The sequence below is a fragment of the Hoplias malabaricus genome, chromosome 7 (genome assembly GCF_029633855.1).
Source record: "Hoplias malabaricus isolate fHopMal1 chromosome 7, fHopMal1.hap1, whole genome shotgun sequence".
Lineage (NCBI taxonomy): Eukaryota > Metazoa > Chordata > Actinopteri > Characiformes > Erythrinidae > Hoplias > Hoplias malabaricus.
This window is the reverse complement of record NC_089806.1, coordinates 21,378,920-21,399,464: the sequence shown is the minus strand read 5'-3', so window position 1 is coordinate 21,399,464 and position 20,545 is coordinate 21,378,920. Positions and strand designations below refer to the sequence as shown.

The window sequence follows — 20,545 nt, the reverse complement described above, 5'->3', positions numbered from 1 at the left end:
TTTTTAAACTGCCAAAAACATACCACTGTGACAGTGGCTATATATCTAATGATGTTCCGTCTAAACTAGGCTTGCTTAGTTTTCTTATTTCTTGTTGTTATAGAATCCTTACAGTCGAAACAATTTCTCATCCGAGTCCATTTTCTCCATATGTGAAAGATAATGTTTAAAACAATTATTTATATGACATAACTACAGCCTTTATTGCAAATTGTATGATTTATCATTTGAGGGTCCATTAAAAAGGGTTGCTGGATTAACCAGTGTCACTGTCAGATACATTTGTATATCCAAATAGCAACTTTCATTGAAAGTCACTGTAAAAAGATTTATTTTTTATTTTATTTTGGAGCATTTCTATTGGTCCATTCAACAACATGGTCCACTCAACATCATGAAATTGCTGTATTTAAATGATGTAGTAAACTAAAAGATGACAAAAATGGTGATACATATTTTCTGTTAGGCAGAAACAATAAATATTTAAACAGTTTATATATTTCATAAGTGTAAGGGGCTACTGTATAATAGGCTTGCAGGTTGAATTCGGTTTGATTTGATGCATAACATATTCATTATATGTTGACTGTTGTTTGACCTTCTTGGCCTAAGGTATCCTCCCGAAGCTCCAGAGCTGCAGATCAGGAAGATGGCTGACCTGTGCTTTCTAGTTCAGCACTATGAGCTGGCCTATAGCTGCTACCACACTGCCAAGAAGGACTTCCTCTCTGACCAAGCCATGCTTTATGCTGCAGGAGCACTGGTAAAATCACTTATACATGTATAACCGACAGCAAGTTCTGTAGACCAAGATTTTATTGACCACTCTTATTTGTAAAGACTTAGGGTTTAAATTAGATTTCTGCTATGTGTTTTACATGCAACATTTTTATTCATTTATTTATTTATTTTTTGGTAAATGTAGGAGATGGCTGCTGTATCTGCATTTTTACAAAGTGGTGCTCCCAGGCCGTACCCTGCACACTACATGGATACGGCCATTCAGACATACCGGGATGTCTGCAAGTATGACACACATGCAGTGGCTTTCTCCATATTTTGATTGTTCTGTAAATGTATATACTTAATGGGGTTATTTAAGACTGCTAAGTTATTTCTGCAGTCAGTTAAACTTTTATCCAATTGTTAATCTATTATGTTTCATTTTCCATTTTCTGCTATCATTCATATCAGTTTGTGTGATTAAATAAGTGTTTAAGTGTGTTTAATGTGCCATTGCCTCTGTTGCAGAAACATGGTCCTGGCTGAGCGATGTGCTCTGTTGAGTGCTGAGATACTGAAGAGTCAGGCCAAATACTCAGAGGCTGCAACTCTCCTAATTAAAATGACCAGTGAGGTACAGACTTGTGTGTATTCACACAAATACAATGGTTCATTAGATCATGTTCATGAATCCATAAATTACATTCCTTTGTGTCTTGTTTAGACATTTAATATATACCATTTTACAAAAGACTTTGCTTTATATTGATATTGATATTATACCTGCTTTCCCCCCTCATCTCTGACAGGACTCTGATCTTCGGAGCGCTCTTCTACTGGAGCAGGCAGCTCACTGCTTCATTAATATGCGCAGCCCCATGGTGAGAAAGTTTGCGTTCCATATGATCCTCTCAGGCCATCGTTACAGCAAAGCTGGGCAGGTGAGACACTGAAAGTCAAAGCCAAAGACTTCTGTTACACTCTGTTTGCTGAGTTTGATGGTGGTTTCTGATGAGCATTGCCAGGCATGAAGTTGGGGATAAAAGCAGCAGTCATGCTAAGATGTAAAGAGAAAAAGATTTTGTTTAAGGCCATTTTTTGAACGGCCTTCCAGAACTTAGATTACTTACTGTTGTGAAATACTTATCTTATAGAAGTAGATAACTCACACACTCCTGCATCTTTTAGTTACTAGTTGTCCACTTATCCTGAATTTTTAGTTGAGTTATATTAGCCAATTGTTCATTCATTCATTTAAAATATCACAAACATGCTAACAGATTTAGAGCAAATCTGTTAACCAAGGTTACCATTATTTGTTTCATAATGGAAAAAAAAGATTAGCAAGAAATCCTCCAAGGTTTGTGACTAGCTGTTTATGTGACTATTTTTAAAGGCTATATAAAAAAAACAAGTTGTCTACATTAGGAGAACTTCTTGAGATTCACTAAATCAAAGCTTAAATATCTTATTACATTTTTTTTAAGTTAATGTTAATATTCAGTCCCACCACCTATCTCCTTCTGCAGAAGAGGCATGCATTGCGGTGTTACTGCCAAGCGATGCAGGTGTATAAGGGAAAGGGTTGGACTCTTGCTGAAGATCACATCAACTTTACCATTGGCCGACAGTCCTTTACACTGCGACAGTCTGAGAATGCTGTGGCTGCCTTTCGTCACATTCTCATCAATGACAGCAAGCAGACGGCCACCCAGCAGAGCGCCTTCCTCAGGGAATACCTCTATGTCTACAAGGTGAGAGGCCCAGCTCCACTACTGCACATTTAATATTTTTCAAATTTTGTTTCTAGTCTTGAAAGCCAGAAATATATCTGTCATCATTTATGTAAAATTACATAATGCATTAGGTTAACTGCCAATAGGTCAGTGACATGATTGGGTTTAAAAGGGCATCTCAGAGTCTTTCAGAAGAAAAGATGGGGAGGTACTCACCATTCTGTGAAAAACTGCATAGAGAAATATTCAAATAATTAAAAAAGAACATTTGTCAACTTAAAATGGTAAAGACTGCATCATCTAGGTAATAATTAAAAGATTCAGAGAATCCAAAGACATCTCTATGCAAGGAAGAAGTCCTAAAACCAGGATTTACAGGCTGTGATCTTCAGGTCCTAAGTTTTCAAATTGTTTGAATATTAAATATAAAACATTCTGTTTCATATTTAGTGTTTGAATAAAATATGAAAAATTAAATATTAACAAATATTCATTTTATCAAAGTATTTAAATTTATTATTATTGTTGTTATTGTTATTAATTTTTTAATATATCATCAGTCACAGCTTTGTACAACACATTCACACGGTCTGTTTTAAAGGAAGAATACAACTAGTCAACAGCTTGTGCGGGATTTCACTGGTTCATTTATGCCTCAAAATAACTTTACCTGACACATGGCATTATTTTTCACTTTTGCGTTTCAGTATGAATTTTTTTGCAAGAAGGTTTTTTTTGTTTTCCTTACGCCAACAGTCAAAATAAGAACATATTGTTTTGAAAGAAAATACGTGGCCAGTTTTTGCTGTAGTGGTCAGCTGGTCGTGAGTCAGCTCAATTCATTCTGACCCATTTATATTTCTTATATTCTTATTTCTTATTTATCTTTTTGGGCCCTCGTGTCCTCAATATGAATGGCCATCTTAGTTAGTTTCATAGGTCTCCTTGCTTTCATAGTTCATCTCCGGCAAACCTAGGGCCAATGTATAAGTACACCAGATTACATCCATTGGTACTTGTGTAATGTACTGCTGTAATCTTTAGGGGATACAGTTTATTAGCACTAATTATAAACTATTCTGATCAATGTTAAGTGTCTTGTTTTTAGACAGATGCAGTAATTATTGATAAGCTTTTTCATTCTTTTTCAATTAACTAAAATGTATAGAATGGTGGAAAACACTAAGGCTTCATACAAAAGCTTCATAAGGATGTACAATTCTTGAAATCCTATTACTATGTAGTGATACTTGCTTATAAAATATTTACCTCAGGCAGATGTTTAGGTATGATACACATTTTAAACCAGTATTTGATGATGCATTAATTGTAATCTTGTAATTAATTGTAATTCCAGATTTTATTTACTGTATTTAACCCCTCAAATATAAATGGTTTTTAATTGTATCTATGTATGTATTTACATTTAACACTGTAAACCTGTTTGTAATTTGGCCTTGGCAGATATCTGCTATTTTTCATAGAAGATTATCAGATATCTGCATTTTTTTTTGGATTTTCTGGACTTTTAGATTTGTATACTCCCCCTAGTAAACTAGGTCATTTCAAATGGAAACATTTTGGCAGATACCTGTGTGAATGTCATAGTACAGTGGCTGTATATAAGTAGATTCAAAGGAGTAAATGCAATCTCGTGGGTGAGAAATGCAAAGTTAATGCCATGGCTGATGCATGTCTGAAACGACCAGGATGCTGATGATGGAGGAAGGCACAGAGTATGTATTTAATGCTGGTTTAAAATGCTGCCTGTTTTTGCTCAATTATCCTAAAAGTTGTAAGTATTCTGGCAAGGAAGCTTTATTGTACAGGTGTACTGGCAATTTGTTGAAATATAGCTGACATTAAAGCATGTCCCTAATGTGATTCAGTTATAGACACCTTCATTTCAGTATGCTTTCTCCTGAGAGGAGCACGGCATAGCAGCTCGCTAGAAATTCCCGTGAGATTTTGAGGAGCATAGCCACCTGTTGGTGTGTAATCTGAAAGTGTGTGGTGTTTCATTTAAGGTGGATCATGTAGTGTGGGGGTAGAAACATCCGTGAAAAACTGTGTGGGGTATCTCTTGTTCAACATCGGTTATGATTTTTGAAATTGTGTATTGTGGGCCGGGCATAACCGGGAGTTTTTCCAGACTTGGATTACACTACATGTGTGAACACACATGTCCATAACATTTGCTCCTGACATTATTATGATTTTTGTACTTTATTTGAGCTAGCAGGATAAAGTCTGGGTACTGTTTAAGTAAGCACATGTGAGAAAACAGCCAGGAATGTTCTTTAGAATTCATGACATGCCTTACAAACGCCACTGTACAGGTACTACAACATACTTAAAGCATGTGGAACATTTCCAGCTGTGAGAATGCATCTGACATAGAAAAACTCCAGCTGTATGTTACATGTGTGAAAGGGTGATGCTGGAAAATGTATGTGAAAACTGTCCAGAGCTACATTGGTTTACTATTACATATGCCAAAAAAGAATGAACTGCTAGGGGGAAATAAAATTAATATGGACATTTTCAGAAAATGTTCCAGATGACAGTATGCAGAATGTGATTAAAAACAAATATGCAAATGTTTTAAACCCTATGGTTAATGGTGCGCAAACAACATTTTAAAATGTGGATATATGAATTTTATATATATATTTTTATTATTTTATTTATTGATTGATCTAATGATGTAGATATTGTCTGAGTTAGCAGGGGGGGTTGTTATTTGTGTAAGAGTATACAGATTGTGAGAATGAGAGGCTTTCACCTCTGAGCCTCTTATGAGTTATCTCTGTGACCTGCAAATTCATTATTGTATCTGAAGTGTGTAAGAGAGCTTTTATGCTGCAAAAAATGGAGTTGTTTACTAGCCCCAGGCTGCAGCAGCAATTGGATTCTTCACAGCTCTCACACAGTACTCTGCATTTCTAACACATTATATGCAGGGTCAGTGGGTTTGGAACATGATGACAAACTTCCAACCAGCATGTAGCCTTTTATATCGCGAGGCAGCGGCCCGATCTCATTACCCCTTTACAGTTGCTGCACCACGTTCCCTTCACTTCAGCTGAATCTGAAAGGCTTCCAGATCGGACACATAGGACAAGCATGTAGGGTATGAGCTAATGACTTTGGACGCATAGCCCACAATACGTCAAGCAGAGAGCCATTACAAATTCAGCAAAGTGAAAGGAGCATGCCGAAGCATGAATGAACATGTAATGAGATCCAATTCTTGGTGGTCACAGAGAGGACAAACACAGATTAACTTTGAAAGAGAAACAGAGACAGGGATATGCATGATGCCAGGGGAGCAAGCAAAAAGATTTTTGGATTTTATTTCTTACTGGCCACTTCAAAGAAACACATACTTATCAGAAAGAGTTTAGGTTTGTGATTAGATACGCTTTTTAAGTATGTATTAAGATATTTTGGCTAGTATTTAGCATACTTTGCTACTTAATTTTTAGTACTTATTCAGTGGTCAATGTGTAACCATAGGAGTAGTGTTAGCTGGATATTTGTGGTTGACAAACTCTTCTGCAGCCAGCAGTGAAACTTTAAAAATGCTACAGGACCTGATGGACCCAATGGTCTGTGGTTCCATTAACGGATAAAGCAGTGTATTTGACTTGGGGCCTAGAAACAGATGGGCTAAAATCATCTGAATCTGGAATATAATAATGAGACATTATGCTAGGTATAAAGGCCAGTGGAAGTAAGTAAAAGATGATTATCTAAAACCTGGCAGCTGTGCATCTCTTCCTGAAAGTATGTATTGGAGGAAAAAAAGATGAATGCTTGACATGTAATGGCTTTAAAATGTCATTATTTCATATAAATGTATACATAATTCAATATAACTGCCCAGTTCGTATGATTGTTTTTACTTGTGTTCAGAGTTTAAGTCAGCCGTCCACTGAGGGCACTCTGCCTCAGCTTCCGCTGCCCTGCCTTCATAGTGCCCAGACGCGTGTATTCTTCGGTCATGAGCCCAGACTTGCAGAAGGTAGGAAGACGTACTGCATGCACTCTTAAGACAGTTTGAAGATTTCTATTCAGGTGTCATTTCTAGATGATTAAAATTAAAAAGTTTGGGACATTGATGTGAATACTTGAAGACATTGAGCTAGAGAACCTAATGAGGCCAGTTCCTGATATTGGATGATATCAGGAAACACAAATGACACAGAACCTCATCAAAAGGTATTGGACGGAGCTTTATCACACCCGAGAACAAAATTCCACTGCTCAATGGCACCAGTGTTTAGTGTCTATAATATGTACTTGACACTTAGTGTGGTGACCGTAAGTTGCTTCAAAGCATCCCATTGTTTTGTTGATATATTTGTATGAAGATGATGCAAGCTGTGTGTGCGCAATTTAATATTGGCATCACTTTAAGAAGCAGAATTAAAAAAAATATTAAGAATGTCTATGTACTTGTGACAAGTTAAAATTACTGCACCATGACTGCACAAATTCAATATGTAAAGTTTATTAAATTAATAAAAGTTATTTTATGATCTGACAAATTTCATTTTGTTATTATATGACCTACACTGTTATTCCATAAGTTGTAGGGAGATATTTGATTCAGCTTCACTGTGGCATGGAAAAATCACTCAGTGATCATCTTATGTTTTCAGAAAAGGTAAAGGCCTTTATTAAACTTTATTACAGCCAAAACTGAGAAATAAATTAATCAAACATTCAGGATAAAATATCCTCCAAGAATAAGTTACACTTTAAGAGCATAGGAAGAGTGGGATGAATTTTATTTACCCTGTAAATGGGAAAATTTGACAAAAAATATATGGCTAGTGCTTGTAGTCTCATACAAGCTGCATTTTTCACTGAGTGAAAAATACCACGGTTATTGAAGCTGATATATGATCTTTGTATGAACAACTCACTCAGATTCAGTCAGAACAGCAGAGAAACGCATTTGAGTCCGACTTGCTAACTATTTCCCAATAGATCCTATGACGAAAATGTTAATGTGGCTAACAGATATTAATAGGTTTTTTTTTTTCAGCTAACTTCTTACAGACGTTTGAAAATTAAAAAAATATATATATGTCAATAACTAAATACATAAAACAAATATATAAAATCTAATCTAAAAACATGGACTTCTCTATCCAAGGCCATTAGGCATACTTGGCTCATTTTCAAGCATTGTCAAACCTGTAATGGAGAAGTCCTTGTGTTGTAATTCATCTAGCAGACATTTTCAAAGTTGATCTGCTACTATTGCATGTTTGCTCCCTGGTGCAGGAAAGAGTGCAGACATGAACAGGTGTTTTTAATCACTGTTTCTTATTTTTCTTAATATTAAGTTTACTTTTTAAATAATATGTGAATTCCTTTATTCATTCATTTGTCCAAACAAAAGCGTTCGTGTGGCATGTACTGTTTAGATGTTACTAATGATGTTCTGTTTGTGTAATGATTTGACAGGGGAGAAGCAAGCTGCAACTCATGTGTGGCTGGATCAGGAGTATGACCGGGAGCAGGCCCAGTTGTGGGCGGAGCTTGAAGAGCAAGTGGTAGCTGTGGCCAATAAGGGGAGTGTCCCAATCAGCTTCCAGCCTACACAGTACTGCCTCAGCGTCCAGACGGACAACCTGCGCTACCCCCTCGCTGTGATGGAAGGTTAGTGTTCTCCTTTCATCTCTTCATCCACCGCTCGGTCTGGGTGTGTAAGGATTCTTTCTGTGTGTTTGTTTAATTAGAGAGGTCATTTGCACAATGTGACTTTTCCATGATATTGTTAATGCTGAGGCTAGTTTTGCATAAGCAATAAACATAAGACTATTTTGACCATTGCTTTTAAATATCATCTGACTCTGTTTCCGGTGTAGAACAGTCATCAGGACATTTTAGTTTGGGTTTATGGACTATGGTGTTAAAAAATGCAGGTGTCAAAGGCTGGCGAAAAGGACACTTGGACTTCTTCTTTAGCAGTTCCACAGATGTTGAGAGAGTTATTATATAAATAGATATATTTATTTATAAAGATATATTATATAAATATATATAAATGCCCCTCTTCTGGTGCACTGATCTAGAGCCCATCTTTGTGGAGGTGGTCCTCCGAAACCCTTTGAGAGTTCTGCTGACTCTCTCAGACTTGTCTCTGCTGTGGAAGTTCACACCAAAGGACTTTTCTGGACCTCAAGGAGTCACGCTTGGAGAAACTGTCACCAACGAGAAGGAAGCATCTGCAGGCAAAGTAAGATCACTGTATCTCTACAAAAGGCTCAACAAACTACAGAAATAATGTTTGAGTTTTCTAATGTTTAATTATATCTTTTTGATTATGGGTTCCAGGCCACAACTCTCAATGAAATTATCAGCACTGAAGTCATTCCAGAGTTTATTGTTGGGCCAGAAGAAACAAAAGTGGTAATTTTTTTTTTTTTTTTTTTTTTAATGGTATTGCTGTTTCCATGCCTCTTTATTTGAAGGGATCGTTTGCCCCCCCACCTCCCCCTCCAGTGATAAAATCTGATGTTGTCTAATTTCAGTGCCCCATTTCTTTGACTCCCTCTCTGTCCTTCAGGCTCGACTAAAATTACTCCCTCATAAAACAGGAGAGCTCCATGTGCTTGGTATAGTTTATAACCTGGGTACCAGAGAAGAGGACAACAGCACTAGTGAAGGTACAAACACATACTCATTTTGAAACCATAAATAATCAAAATTTAAGCCTGCTTGAGATATGGCACTCTGCAACTACCTTTATACAAATATGGTATAAGCATACAAATGTCTTGTCTCTCCTGATTTGTGGTTAATGGTTAGTATGGTTTTTGTGTAAAGATTTGAATAGTTTGTGTTTGTTTTCTATTGGCACAGTTTTATGCTCTTCTGTGTTAAATGTTTGGGTATGTTATTTATTGATAAGTGTTTAAACACTTGGCCTCAAAGAACTATAACTTGTTCCCCACCTAAAGGGAAAGTCTATGATTGTGGGGAAACGGTACTCTTTAGTAAATTGAGTTGCTTAGATTTGTAGCACTTTTGGTCTGCGTTTACTTTCATGAAGTTAGCCATCTCCCAAATTTACAGTCAGTCCCACCTTAAGTTATCTGAAACAGCAAAAATAAATTAATATTACCCACTTCTGGAGCAGAAATGAAGCATAGATGCACTTTATAATTATAATGGTTTCGAGCATGCAAAAACCTGGAGAGCTAGCAAATGATGAGGAAACATTTTTCATAAAGATTGTTTGTTTATTTATTTATTTATTTATTTTTTGACAAAAATTGTGAATGTCGCCTTTACAGTCATTCCTTCCAAACATAGATGTGTTAAAGCTGACTTGGAATTGTATGTTGCATTTGCTTATTTCTACAGCATGAAGATTTGTCAAACTTAGCTCAGTGGTGAAGAATAATGTCAGGGATTGTTTCACCTAAAACAACCATGTCACATTCTGAAATATATAAAATTAAAGAACACTTTAGTTAGTGGAACAATCAGTTAAATATTTGTAGATAACTGTTCTGCTAAAGTATTCCTTCTGTTTTTTCACTCAATCACCCAGTTCTGCTTCTGCTGTTACATGTATTTGTTTGCGCTTGTTGTCACTTTGCAGCCACTCAGTTGATGTGTGTGCGCGGACGGCAGGACCTGGAAATTCAAGGGCCGAGACTCAATATGACCAAAGAGGAGAAGACCTCTGTTAGGCATGGACCAGATCGCCGCCTAAATCCCATTATCACTCATCCAATGCCCCTGCTAGAGGTGTGTGAAAATAAATATTTTTTAATATGTAATTTGTTTTTATAAAACTATTATAAATGTTTTCATATACAGCTTGTTACTTTGTGCACATAACGCCAGAGAAGTGTTAGTTTTACAGGACTTTTTCAGAGTCCTGAGTGTGCTGAATTTTGGTTTTGACCTAGGATTTAATGAGGCCTCCACTAAGCACTAGCCTGACACAGATAGGGAGTCAAATTGCAGCAGAAAGGCCACCATTAAAACAGTTGATAATGGTAATATTAAGGCTAATATTCTCCCCAACCCTATTTCTCTTCCCACTCTCAATATGCCTCAGGTGTTCTTCATAAACTTCCCTACGGGCTTGTTGTGTGGGGAGATCAGGAAAGCATGGGTAGAATTCATCAACGTGAGTGCGGTTCCACTTGCTGGCCTGCGAGTGGCCTCCACACATCCAGAGTTCTTTACCTTCGGCAGTGCAACCTCAGACCTCACCCCCATCACCCCCACTGCTGCTGAGCACTGTTCTGCGTACAAGACTATGGCCACGCCCCCATCTGTCGCTGCAGTAACTCTGGTGTCTCCAGCAGCATTTGGTGTTACTGGAGAAGACAGGCCTACTGTGGTGGAGATCCCTTTAACAGGGGGAGTGCTGGGACCAGGGGAGGCACTACAGATTCCACTGTGGCTCAGAGGGCCTGACTGGGAGGGTGTGCATGAGATCAGCTTTCTCTTTTACTATGAGAGTGTGGAGAAAAATGCAAAGCTCAGGTAAGTACCCCGCACCCCTCTCTTGTAGGCCAGTTGTTTGCTGATTTGCTCTTTATGTAATCCAGGATTGGATTTTCAAAGGGCTGATTACTTCAGCTTTTTTACAGCGTGAACAAGTGCACAACACAGTTTCCCCCAGATTTTCCTGTCACTGACATTTATGATCATCTTGTAATGTGGGCAATGAATAATGCAATATAATGTGAGCATTTCTACACTGAATAATAGCAGCAATGAGCATTAGCCAATCCAGGCAAATGCTAGAATACAGGCTCAAATAAGAAAAATGGGGAAAAGAAATCGAAAATTTTGAGTGTCCTGCTTACTGCTGCTGTAGTTAGGTTTAGGGCAGCTTTTGGGGAAAAAAATAAATAAAAAAAATATATATATATATATATATATATATATATATATATATATATATATATATATATATATATATATATATATATCATGCTTGAAAAATATATTTTCTGTGCTGCTCTTTCATTTTTCCTAACCACACCTGTGTTGAAACCTTCCTCAAATATCAGTTTGCAGTATTAAATCTCATATAATTTAGTAAGACAGCGACATCTTGTCTTTGGGCACACTACACAGATGTAAAACACTATATTGTGAGGGACGGCAGTTGTATATGTTTATTGTATATAAGTATTTGTATTTTAAATAATTTTTCTCTCTCTCTCTCAGTCATAGAGTGCTGCGTCACAAAGCCGTTATTTGCGCAAGTCGTTCCTTAAGTGTGAAGGCGACCGCATGCCGCAGTAACACACTGCCAGGGAGAGGGAAGTTGGAAGAGCGAGAGGAGGAGCGAAGTGGCAGCATGCTGGTGTTTGTGGATGTGGAGAACATCAATACAGTATGTTTTGTTCACTTTAAGCAGTTCATACAGACATGTACAATTTGTTTTCTTGAAACTGCTCAATGAAACAACATTCATCCTGAAATGTAATGAAAAGTACTCTCCAGAGTGAACAGTATTCTCCAAAGTAACTGCATGCTTTTGGTCTGTCGGAGAGTAAAGCCAAATAAATATGAATATAGTTTATTCTACAAAAAATTCCAGATACACAGCCTGTTTAAATGGAGAAGAATATTTACTCTGTTCTTTGTCGTTGTGGGTGCACACATCTGTATATTGAGAGAGTTGTCTACACTTTCAGAAAAAAGAATGGCAGTGGTAGATTATTACTGAAGCTACAAACGGTGTAAATGTACATTTAATAATACAACACTACATTATATTCCCCAGAAGACAAGATGAATATTTTTAAATCTTTCATTATAGAACTGTGTAAAGTAAAACGACATAAGTCCTTGAGATTAAATTAGGCATATGAAATCTATATAGCCGACTTACTCGAACCTAAAGTGTAGGCTTAAATTCACCAGTTCTGCAAAGTATTGTTTGAATCTTTTTACCTCACTGTTTGTTCAGAATGAAGCAGGAGTACGTGAGTTCCACATAGTGCAGGTGTCCAGCAGCAGCAAACAGTGGAGGCTACACAAGTGCATCAATCCTGCAGGAGACAAAGGTATGAGCCATTCATTTTTCTCTAACTGTGTACAAGTCAGATATAGTCTGTCACTTCTTTCAAACTACTGATTTGTTGTCTTTGTGTTCATCTCTCTCTCTCTCTCTCTCGTGCTAATTGTTAAATTCTTTCAAAGCAGCTCTGTTTCTATAGAAACTATAGTTATTTCCAAGTGCATTAGCCTGATCTCTCTGGAGGTCATGCTGGTAGTTTACAACCGATATTAGCTTGGTGAAAAAAAAGCTTGTAGACTTTGCCAATATAGGACAGAGACTTCTGCCTTTGCAATAGGTTTCCAGCAAACACATACACACCCTGACATTCAGGTATTAAAATAAACACAAAATAGTGTCACGTTGTGCTTGTCATGACTCCTCAATAGTGGTGATGCTCTCATACTGTTAACAGGAAAAATTGCTGAGTGTTGAAAATACACTTATACCCTTCCCACCACTCTGACCCAACACACACTTCAAGGTTGACAGGCACATGTACAGACTCTCACAAGTATGATTTGTTGATATAGAGTAGCAGCATTTCTGTGTAGAAAAGGACCCAGAAGTCTGCTGAGTCATTGCTTAATCAGCATGATGTGTGCCAAGCTGGCTCTGAGATATGCTGAGCTACTAATAAAAGAGAACATATTACTCACACAAAATGACTGTAGATGACTGACTACATATATATGGTGTATATATAAATATTTAACCCACGTTCAAATTTATATTTTGATATTTAATGTTTCATTGTAGAATTATTTTTTCCTCTCTCATCAGAAAAATGGCAAATCTCTGTATCCTTCTTTGCCTTATGTCTGTAGCCTATGCTCTAGGTAGATTATTTGTGTGTTGTCCTATTGTACATTATTGGTCACTAAATGTACAAACGGTGTAAATGTGCCTTCAAAGGTACAACAGTGTTTAAAAGTCCATTTGTGTTTCCTAAAGATGCATTACATTCTCTTCTCCAATAAGAGAGGGGAATATTTGTAAAGTTCATTACAGAATTGTGTAAAATAATCAAACATTACGTCTTCATAAAGTCCTGGGGATGAAATGAAATCAACACAAATTTAAAATCTACAAGTATAATAGAATATGGTGCAATATTGTTCCCGAATTAAAGGTATTAATATGTACCATTGAGGGTACCACCACACTGACCATTTTTCTGACAACGTATGGAGCTAACCGTTTTACCTGCTGAGTTCAAGATGAGGCTTAAATAGTCCTTCAGTTGTTAGATAATACTGGAACATTATTAGGTATTTAACTGGGAATATTGTTTCCAAAGACTTGCCCAAAACCGCATTAGTATCATAATACAAACCTCTACTTTGTGTCAGTCCATCAGAAAACTTATACATTTTTAGAGTTAATGATTCTTCTTTTCACACCACAGTTGCAAAATGAATAAACCAGCAGTTCTGTTTAAAGCTGTTAACACATTGTTATAGAGAGGAATATAAATAATTTATTCTGGCTATGGCAGATTATACTGACCAGTAAAGGTTTCAATTGCTGTTGAGAGATGTCTCTATATACTGGACGTTAACTGCAATGTTGCAAATGAATAAACTCTGTACACTTACCAGTCTTTAATAACAGATTTAGTCTTGTTATGCTGAGGGAAGGCTTTAACGTTTAAAGACCGGGTGGTTCATATGGGAGCACACAAGTTTAAGTTAGAGAGGATTTCAGTGACTGGATGATCATCTTACTAAGCTTTTTGAAACATAATTGTTAATATTTTCCACATAATTACTTAAATCTGCAAATTTTCTTTGGAACTAATTTGGATTTCTCATGTAACTTATGTTTTCTTTCACTGATCACAGTCACACTACCTTATAACAAATTCAATTATTATACCATATGATATATATGTGTATATATATGTTTATTATTTATTAATCATTTTATAATAATAGTTTAGTGTCAAGGGAGGAATGTTGTAGGATTGTAGCAATTTCCAGCCCCTAGCACTCATTATGCACCATGAATTATCAGACTATCACAAGATCTGAATTTCATATCAAGACAAAGACTGTTTCATATCCAATAAAGATGTTTTTTTTCCAGATTTTCTTCATTGGCCTTTTATTTAACCCTTGAATGTTCTTAAATGTTTTGTCAAGCTGATTCTGAAAGTGGGTAGCAGAATAGCTTTATGCGCTCAAGTAGTATATATTTCATGTAGTCCAGTGCTTCATATTAAAGCTGTGGTGAAGCTTTGATGGAGAAATCTCTGACCTTGAATGGAATAATTATTTCATTAAATTGCCAACTTCTTTTTATTATTATTTATTTATTTGTGTGTGTTGCTTTCTGATGTTTTTGATCTTGAGCATAAGAGGTTTTTCTACGACAGCTTTTATTCTCCATGGGGAATCCAAACACACATCTAGGTTTTTCAGATAGACGGTTATATTATGCAGTGGCCTTGGACAGAGTCATTTAGGAAAGAGTAAAACAGTGGTTTGAATGTGTGTCATTTACATTTTCTTTTTTTTATTCATTCATCTGTTGTTTTTTGCTATTTGCAGACTCGAAGTTAGCCAGCAGAGAGAGGGGGAAGCTGTGCTTCAGGGCAACTAAATGCAGAACACAGGAAGGTGAGACGTATAACACACACACAGTGCTATCAATTAATAAAAACCATCCTTTCATCAAATTTTGATGTCAATTAATTACTGTTCATTGCTGCTCTTAGTTAGTCAGTTCGCAGCAGGGCAGGGTTAAACTTACTCCCATTTATTGTTTGCCACTTATGGTACATTCTGTATACTGTGTACAATTAATCACATGTACCCCATCCCCGATAATGATTAGCAAGACATTGTTTGGGTCCACCTCTGTGATTTAATTTTTCATTACAAAAGATATTTTACAACAGTATTTTTACTGGTAACTTCTATTTTTATCCTATTTTTTACAGCTACCTCAAACGTGCTGGACAAATACACGTTTGCTGACCTTAACCTTGGCAATGAACAGGTATATATTGGAAATATTGATTCTTTAGTCCATGTGTCACAATCTTATCCACAAAGCTGGCTGCAGGTTTTCTTTCCAGTTAAGCAGGCGCACACTTGATTCTACTTGTTTAATCAACAAGTTTCAGTCTCTAAACCGTTACACAGGTTGGAATGAAAACCTGTAGCCAAACTGGCCATTTGTGGATAAGATTGGTGCCCCTTGCTTTAGTCAGTTTCTTCATTTATGTTTAAAGAACCTTTATTATTATATATTTTACTTTTATTATAATTATATCATCACTGTCCAATTAAAATCTCCCAAAATAGTAACTTTATAGGAGAAGGAGAAATCCTTCTTAACCTTCAATGTAAGTAAATGTAAACAGATTTTATTCTCAGTAATTTTGGAGCATTTCTATTGGACCATTCATCATGAAATTTTCAGAGTAATGGACAGCTGCAGTGTTCAAATGGTGTAAAGATTTTAAAATCTTTTACATGTGCTGTAAAAATAGCCCAAGTATATTTACACTATTTTTGCACCTATTGCTATTTTATGTGATGTAATTCATACTCAGTTATTAAGTGTTTTTCACAAGGACCTGGTGAGCAAAACATTCACTTGACCTTTACTACTTGCTTTATTCTGTTATTCTGCATTGATTTCTTCTTGGTTTATTTATTTATTTTTTTTTTTTTATATATATATTTTTGCCTCTCTGTAGATTGTCAGTTCTACAACTCCCTGTGCAGACTTTTTTTTCCGAAGAGGTCCACCCTCTGAGCCCAAGAAAGGGTGTATGTCCACTGGAGGGAGTCTTTTGAGGAGGCAGAGCCTCACACCAGTGATCGGTGCTGATGACAGCATGACCAGTATTGTTCGGAAGTGCAGTGAAGTTGAACTTGACATCATTGTGCTTTGGAAGGTGATGTAGTCCTCTTCCTTTACATCTGTGTGGTTTCTGAAGGTTAACTTTGCCATCTTCCCAAATATCCTTGGTACATCTGCTATCATTCTGGACCCATTACAAACAAAATGGACAACACCTGCTGTAGAAAGGATACTCATTTCTACTGGCTCATATTTGGAATGGGCAAGATGAGTGATGCCACATTAGAACCAATTTGGCCATTTTAAACTATTGTAAAATGTTATTTAATTTGCATATATTTAAATACTTTTCCATTGAAAGGTTTCAATCTAAGAAGCCCGATTCAGCTGCAAATGTCTGAATAAAACAGAGATCATTCACAAGTTGTTTGTTCACAAGTCCAACAAAATCAGTATAGGCATCCAGAATTTTAGTTCACCAACATCATATGGCTGTATGGTAATAAACACTGGACAGGAGGTACTCACTGGAGGGAAAGGTAATGGGAGTTAGAGGAGAAGGTAATGGAAGATTACTGCTGGCAAATTTCAAATGTCTGTATATTTTTTTTCTGTGCTATTGCAGGCCTATGTGGTGGAGGACAATAAACAGCTCATATTAGAGGGACAACTCCATGTGGCTCTGCAGACCATTGGGAAGGAAGCCTGCTCCCTCTCACAGAAAGAGGTATCCCTGCACAAATCGACAAACATCAATACACACACCTTTTCCTACTGATAGTATAATTTTACATTACAGCAACACTTTTAGGCCTTTTCATGCCCAACACAAGTAAACTAAATTTTCTGTTACACCCATACACCTCACTGAGAAACTGAAAGTTTGAGTAATTTCACACACTGGTCAAATCAAATTTGTAGACCTCTGGACAGCATTTTTTTGCTGCCTGAAAAATCAAGACTTCTATACCATTCATACCAAGATTTATTCAAAGTTTGTGAAATCCTACATGTTCCTGTGTGGGTTTTCGCTATTACTTTATAGTGTAGTGACTCTCACTCCTCTTGTCTCATGTATGATTTTGTGCACTGCTCCATATTCATATTAACATTTGATTTATAAATGAATCACTTACAGAAATGAAGAGTAATGTTTCTGTCTAATGTCTTTAATGGAAGTTTTCTCATGTGTGGCGAAAACTCTCTTATGCCAAGTTAAGGGCACAAAGGTGCATTCATTGAAACACAGGTTAAGTGCTCAGCTGGCTGAGTACCAGGCAGCCTGGCAGGTTACAGATCCCACACTCACATCTCTATACAACACTCTATCAGTCAGATGCGTTGCATTGTGGACACTTCGCAAAGAAAGTACTTTGATAGTGATTCCGGTCTGATCTGTATTTTTCTGTAGTTATTACTGTAGGTTGAATGGTACTTTTCGTTTATATTAGGTGGACATTTGTAGCTTTTGGCGCAGTTTTAAATGGGCATTAAATCTCCTGATTCACCATCCTACTCAGCGCCAGGACAAACAAGCAGTGTGCCCTGATTGTGTGCTTTTCTTGGCTAATGCAGGTTGAGGTCTTAGGTTTTCCCCGAGAGTAGGCCAGGATAAGTATAATGTGCCATTTAAGAACACTGCTATTGTAATTCAAATGCACCTTTTCAAATGGCCTCCATTTTGCATATTCATGTATTTAGTTGTAGAAGATTATGTTCACCTTTGTATTCCCATGAGAGGTAGTGTTTTGAATGTAATGAAATGAATAAAATGAAATTGCTTTGTTTTTGTGACATTTCTATGCAAAAAAAAGTTCTCTTTTGCATGTAATTTTTACTTGTATGCAGTTGATTATTCACCAATTGAAAATGTCGTGCATTTGTGAATATTATTTTACAAGTGTAAAACCTTTTAGATTTTTTTGTAACATACATAATATGGACAGAAGTATTAGGACTATTACACATTATATTTCGAGGAGGTTATATAATATCCTGTTCTAAATCCACAGGCATTAATATGAACTTGGTTCCTCTTAGCATTATCTCTCCTCCACCAAATTCCACCTCAGGCATGTAATGGTTTCTTGGTGTTCCCCAAACCCATACTCATCAATCACAGATAAAGAATTGATTTGTCTCTCTACCTGACAACTTTCCACTGTGGGAGAGTCCAGTGGCAGAGTAGCTTGGCATTATGCTTGGTGATGTAAGGCATGCATGCAGCTGCTCAGCAATGGAAACCCAGGCCATAAAGCTTTCTGTGCTAACGGTGGCACAATATTTGTGCTAATGTTAATGCCACAACTCTGTGGTTTCACACCTAAGAAACTTTGTTACTGCAACACTACCTGCTGCGCCACCATGCCGCCTAATCTTTCACAAATATATTTAAATCTGTCTACATGGCTGGGTGTTTGGTTTCCTACACCTTTGGCTGATGGACTGAATGAATCACCTGAATTCAGTGAATAAGAGATTCCCAATACTTTTGAGCTTTAACAGAGGCCCTAATCTTTTAAACAAAGAAGAACAGAAACATGGCCAGGCAGAACTAGCGGAAATATTGATCAGTAAATGTAGTGAAAAATGAATTGTTACAATTGTCACATTTGAATGAATTGTCATTTCTTAATTGGTGTAATTTTAAGAGAGGTAAATAAAAATGCATGCCATAGTACACTTTTTGGAATTTTCCAAAAGTTATAGAGAAAATTGAATTCTCAATGAAAACTGCAAGACCTGGTAGCCAACCAAACCTTTTGGTGTCCATTTAAACGTTTTATCACCTTTACATCACTGAGGAACGAGATCTTTTATGGAAATTAAAAATAACCTTACATTGTGATATTCACTTTTATCCTTACCACTAAGAAGAGAAATGTTTGTATATTGTTTCACTTTCTGAAAAACCAAATGGATGCTTATGCTCTACACAGATGAGAACATCACTTTTGCATGACTTTTAAAACTCTTGTCCACAAGGAGGCAGTGGCAGCACTGTGAATGAGTTCCGCTGGCAGACAGTTATAAATCTGTCATCAGAATGTGTGTATGGTTTTATTTTTTTATTTGGTTCACTATACCTGAGTCAGTGTGAACCAGCTTGAGAATCTCATGCAGGCTCTGCGAGAATATTCAATAGGAGTGCAGGCGTGAGCAGTTGTGTGGCGTGACTGAGCATTCAAATTCTACACACATGTTCTGCTGCTGAAGGGGAATCCCAACACGATGTTCCTTAGATAGATCACATGGTAGCCTCCACAATTTAAATAAAATTTTTGTTTTTTAAGTATTAGCGTTTGTGAAATTGTGCGTTAGTCTGTGCGTTCATATGCACATAGGATTGTAGTAATATGCAATATTCTAGCCAATAATAATGCTGAACTTTAATTATTATAATACTAGTCAGAGTGCATATCTGCAAAAACTATACACAGTATACCTCCTTGTTTTTACATTCATTGGCCCCTTTTTCTCAGCTCCACCAATCATAGGTTATGCAAATACAGATTAAACTCAATGTGTTGCTCTGCGTACTTTGTTAGCCCTTTTTCGCCATGTTTCTTTTGTGAGGATCTCTTGACGACCACCTACGTTGTTGGTCCATGTAGATTTAAAATCAGAGACAGGACACAGTAGGTCATCTGCTGGTGAAGTTTGTCCTCTAGTCCTTCGTCAGTGATCACAGGATGCTGTTGGCTGGATATTTTGACCCAAAACCTGTTTCTGAATCGTGTGCATAGACTGGAAAATTAATTTAGACAACAAACTTGTACCAGTGCTACACACACTAGCAACATCACCACAACTATGTCAGTGTCACTGCAGTGTTTTAATGACAGTGTCGTGAGCAAAAGGGTCGCAGAGGTGAAGGGGTCAGAGAGTAGAAATGGGACACACTTCACGTTGTGTCCACTATGTTTCTAACACCATTTACACTGTTTCTCTGAGCTCTTCTCAGGGCTAGTGTTTTACTAGATGCTCAGACAGAAATGTGTTTAAAGTTGTTGAGATTTTATCATCTCTTATTCATATGTGGAGGTGTTTGTGACACACACCTTTTACTTTCTGACTGAAAGTCAGCTCCTCTGTCCATAACCCACACTGACACAGACTGTTTTTGCCTTTCTGACCAGTTCAACTCAGCTTTTCTCTTTAAATTTACACAATAACAGAAGAGATCTCCAAACTATTAAAGCCACAATACCTG

General features: G+C 36.8%; 1 protein-coding gene across 2 annotated transcripts in view; it reads left to right on the top strand.

Annotated features, from left to right (window-relative positions):
* Positions 1–20,545, top strand: part of trappc8 (trafficking protein particle complex subunit 8) — a 47,941-nt gene that overhangs the window by 17,251 nt on the left and 10,145 nt on the right. For both annotated transcript variants that reach the window (XM_066677057.1, XM_066677056.1), the window contains 18 exons: positions 613–763; positions 926–1,026; positions 1,252–1,357; positions 1,533–1,664; positions 2,253–2,477; positions 6,378–6,486; positions 7,941–8,135; positions 8,552–8,715; positions 8,814–8,888; positions 9,046–9,145; positions 10,087–10,235; positions 10,552–10,985; positions 11,679–11,847; positions 12,427–12,523; positions 15,069–15,137; positions 15,461–15,519; positions 16,226–16,426; positions 16,958–17,059. In XM_066677057.1, coding sequence (XP_066533154.1) covers positions 613–763; positions 926–1,026; positions 1,252–1,357; positions 1,533–1,664; positions 2,253–2,477; positions 6,378–6,486; positions 7,941–8,135; positions 8,552–8,715; positions 8,814–8,888; positions 9,046–9,145; positions 10,087–10,235; positions 10,552–10,985; positions 11,679–11,847; positions 12,427–12,523; positions 15,069–15,137; positions 15,461–15,519; positions 16,226–16,426; positions 16,958–17,059 — 2,638 coding nt within the window. The remainder of the gene's footprint in view (positions 1–612; positions 764–925; positions 1,027–1,251; positions 1,358–1,532; positions 1,665–2,252; positions 2,478–6,377; positions 6,487–7,940; positions 8,136–8,551; positions 8,716–8,813; positions 8,889–9,045; positions 9,146–10,086; positions 10,236–10,551; positions 10,986–11,678; positions 11,848–12,426; positions 12,524–15,068; positions 15,138–15,460; positions 15,520–16,225; positions 16,427–16,957; positions 17,060–20,545) is intronic.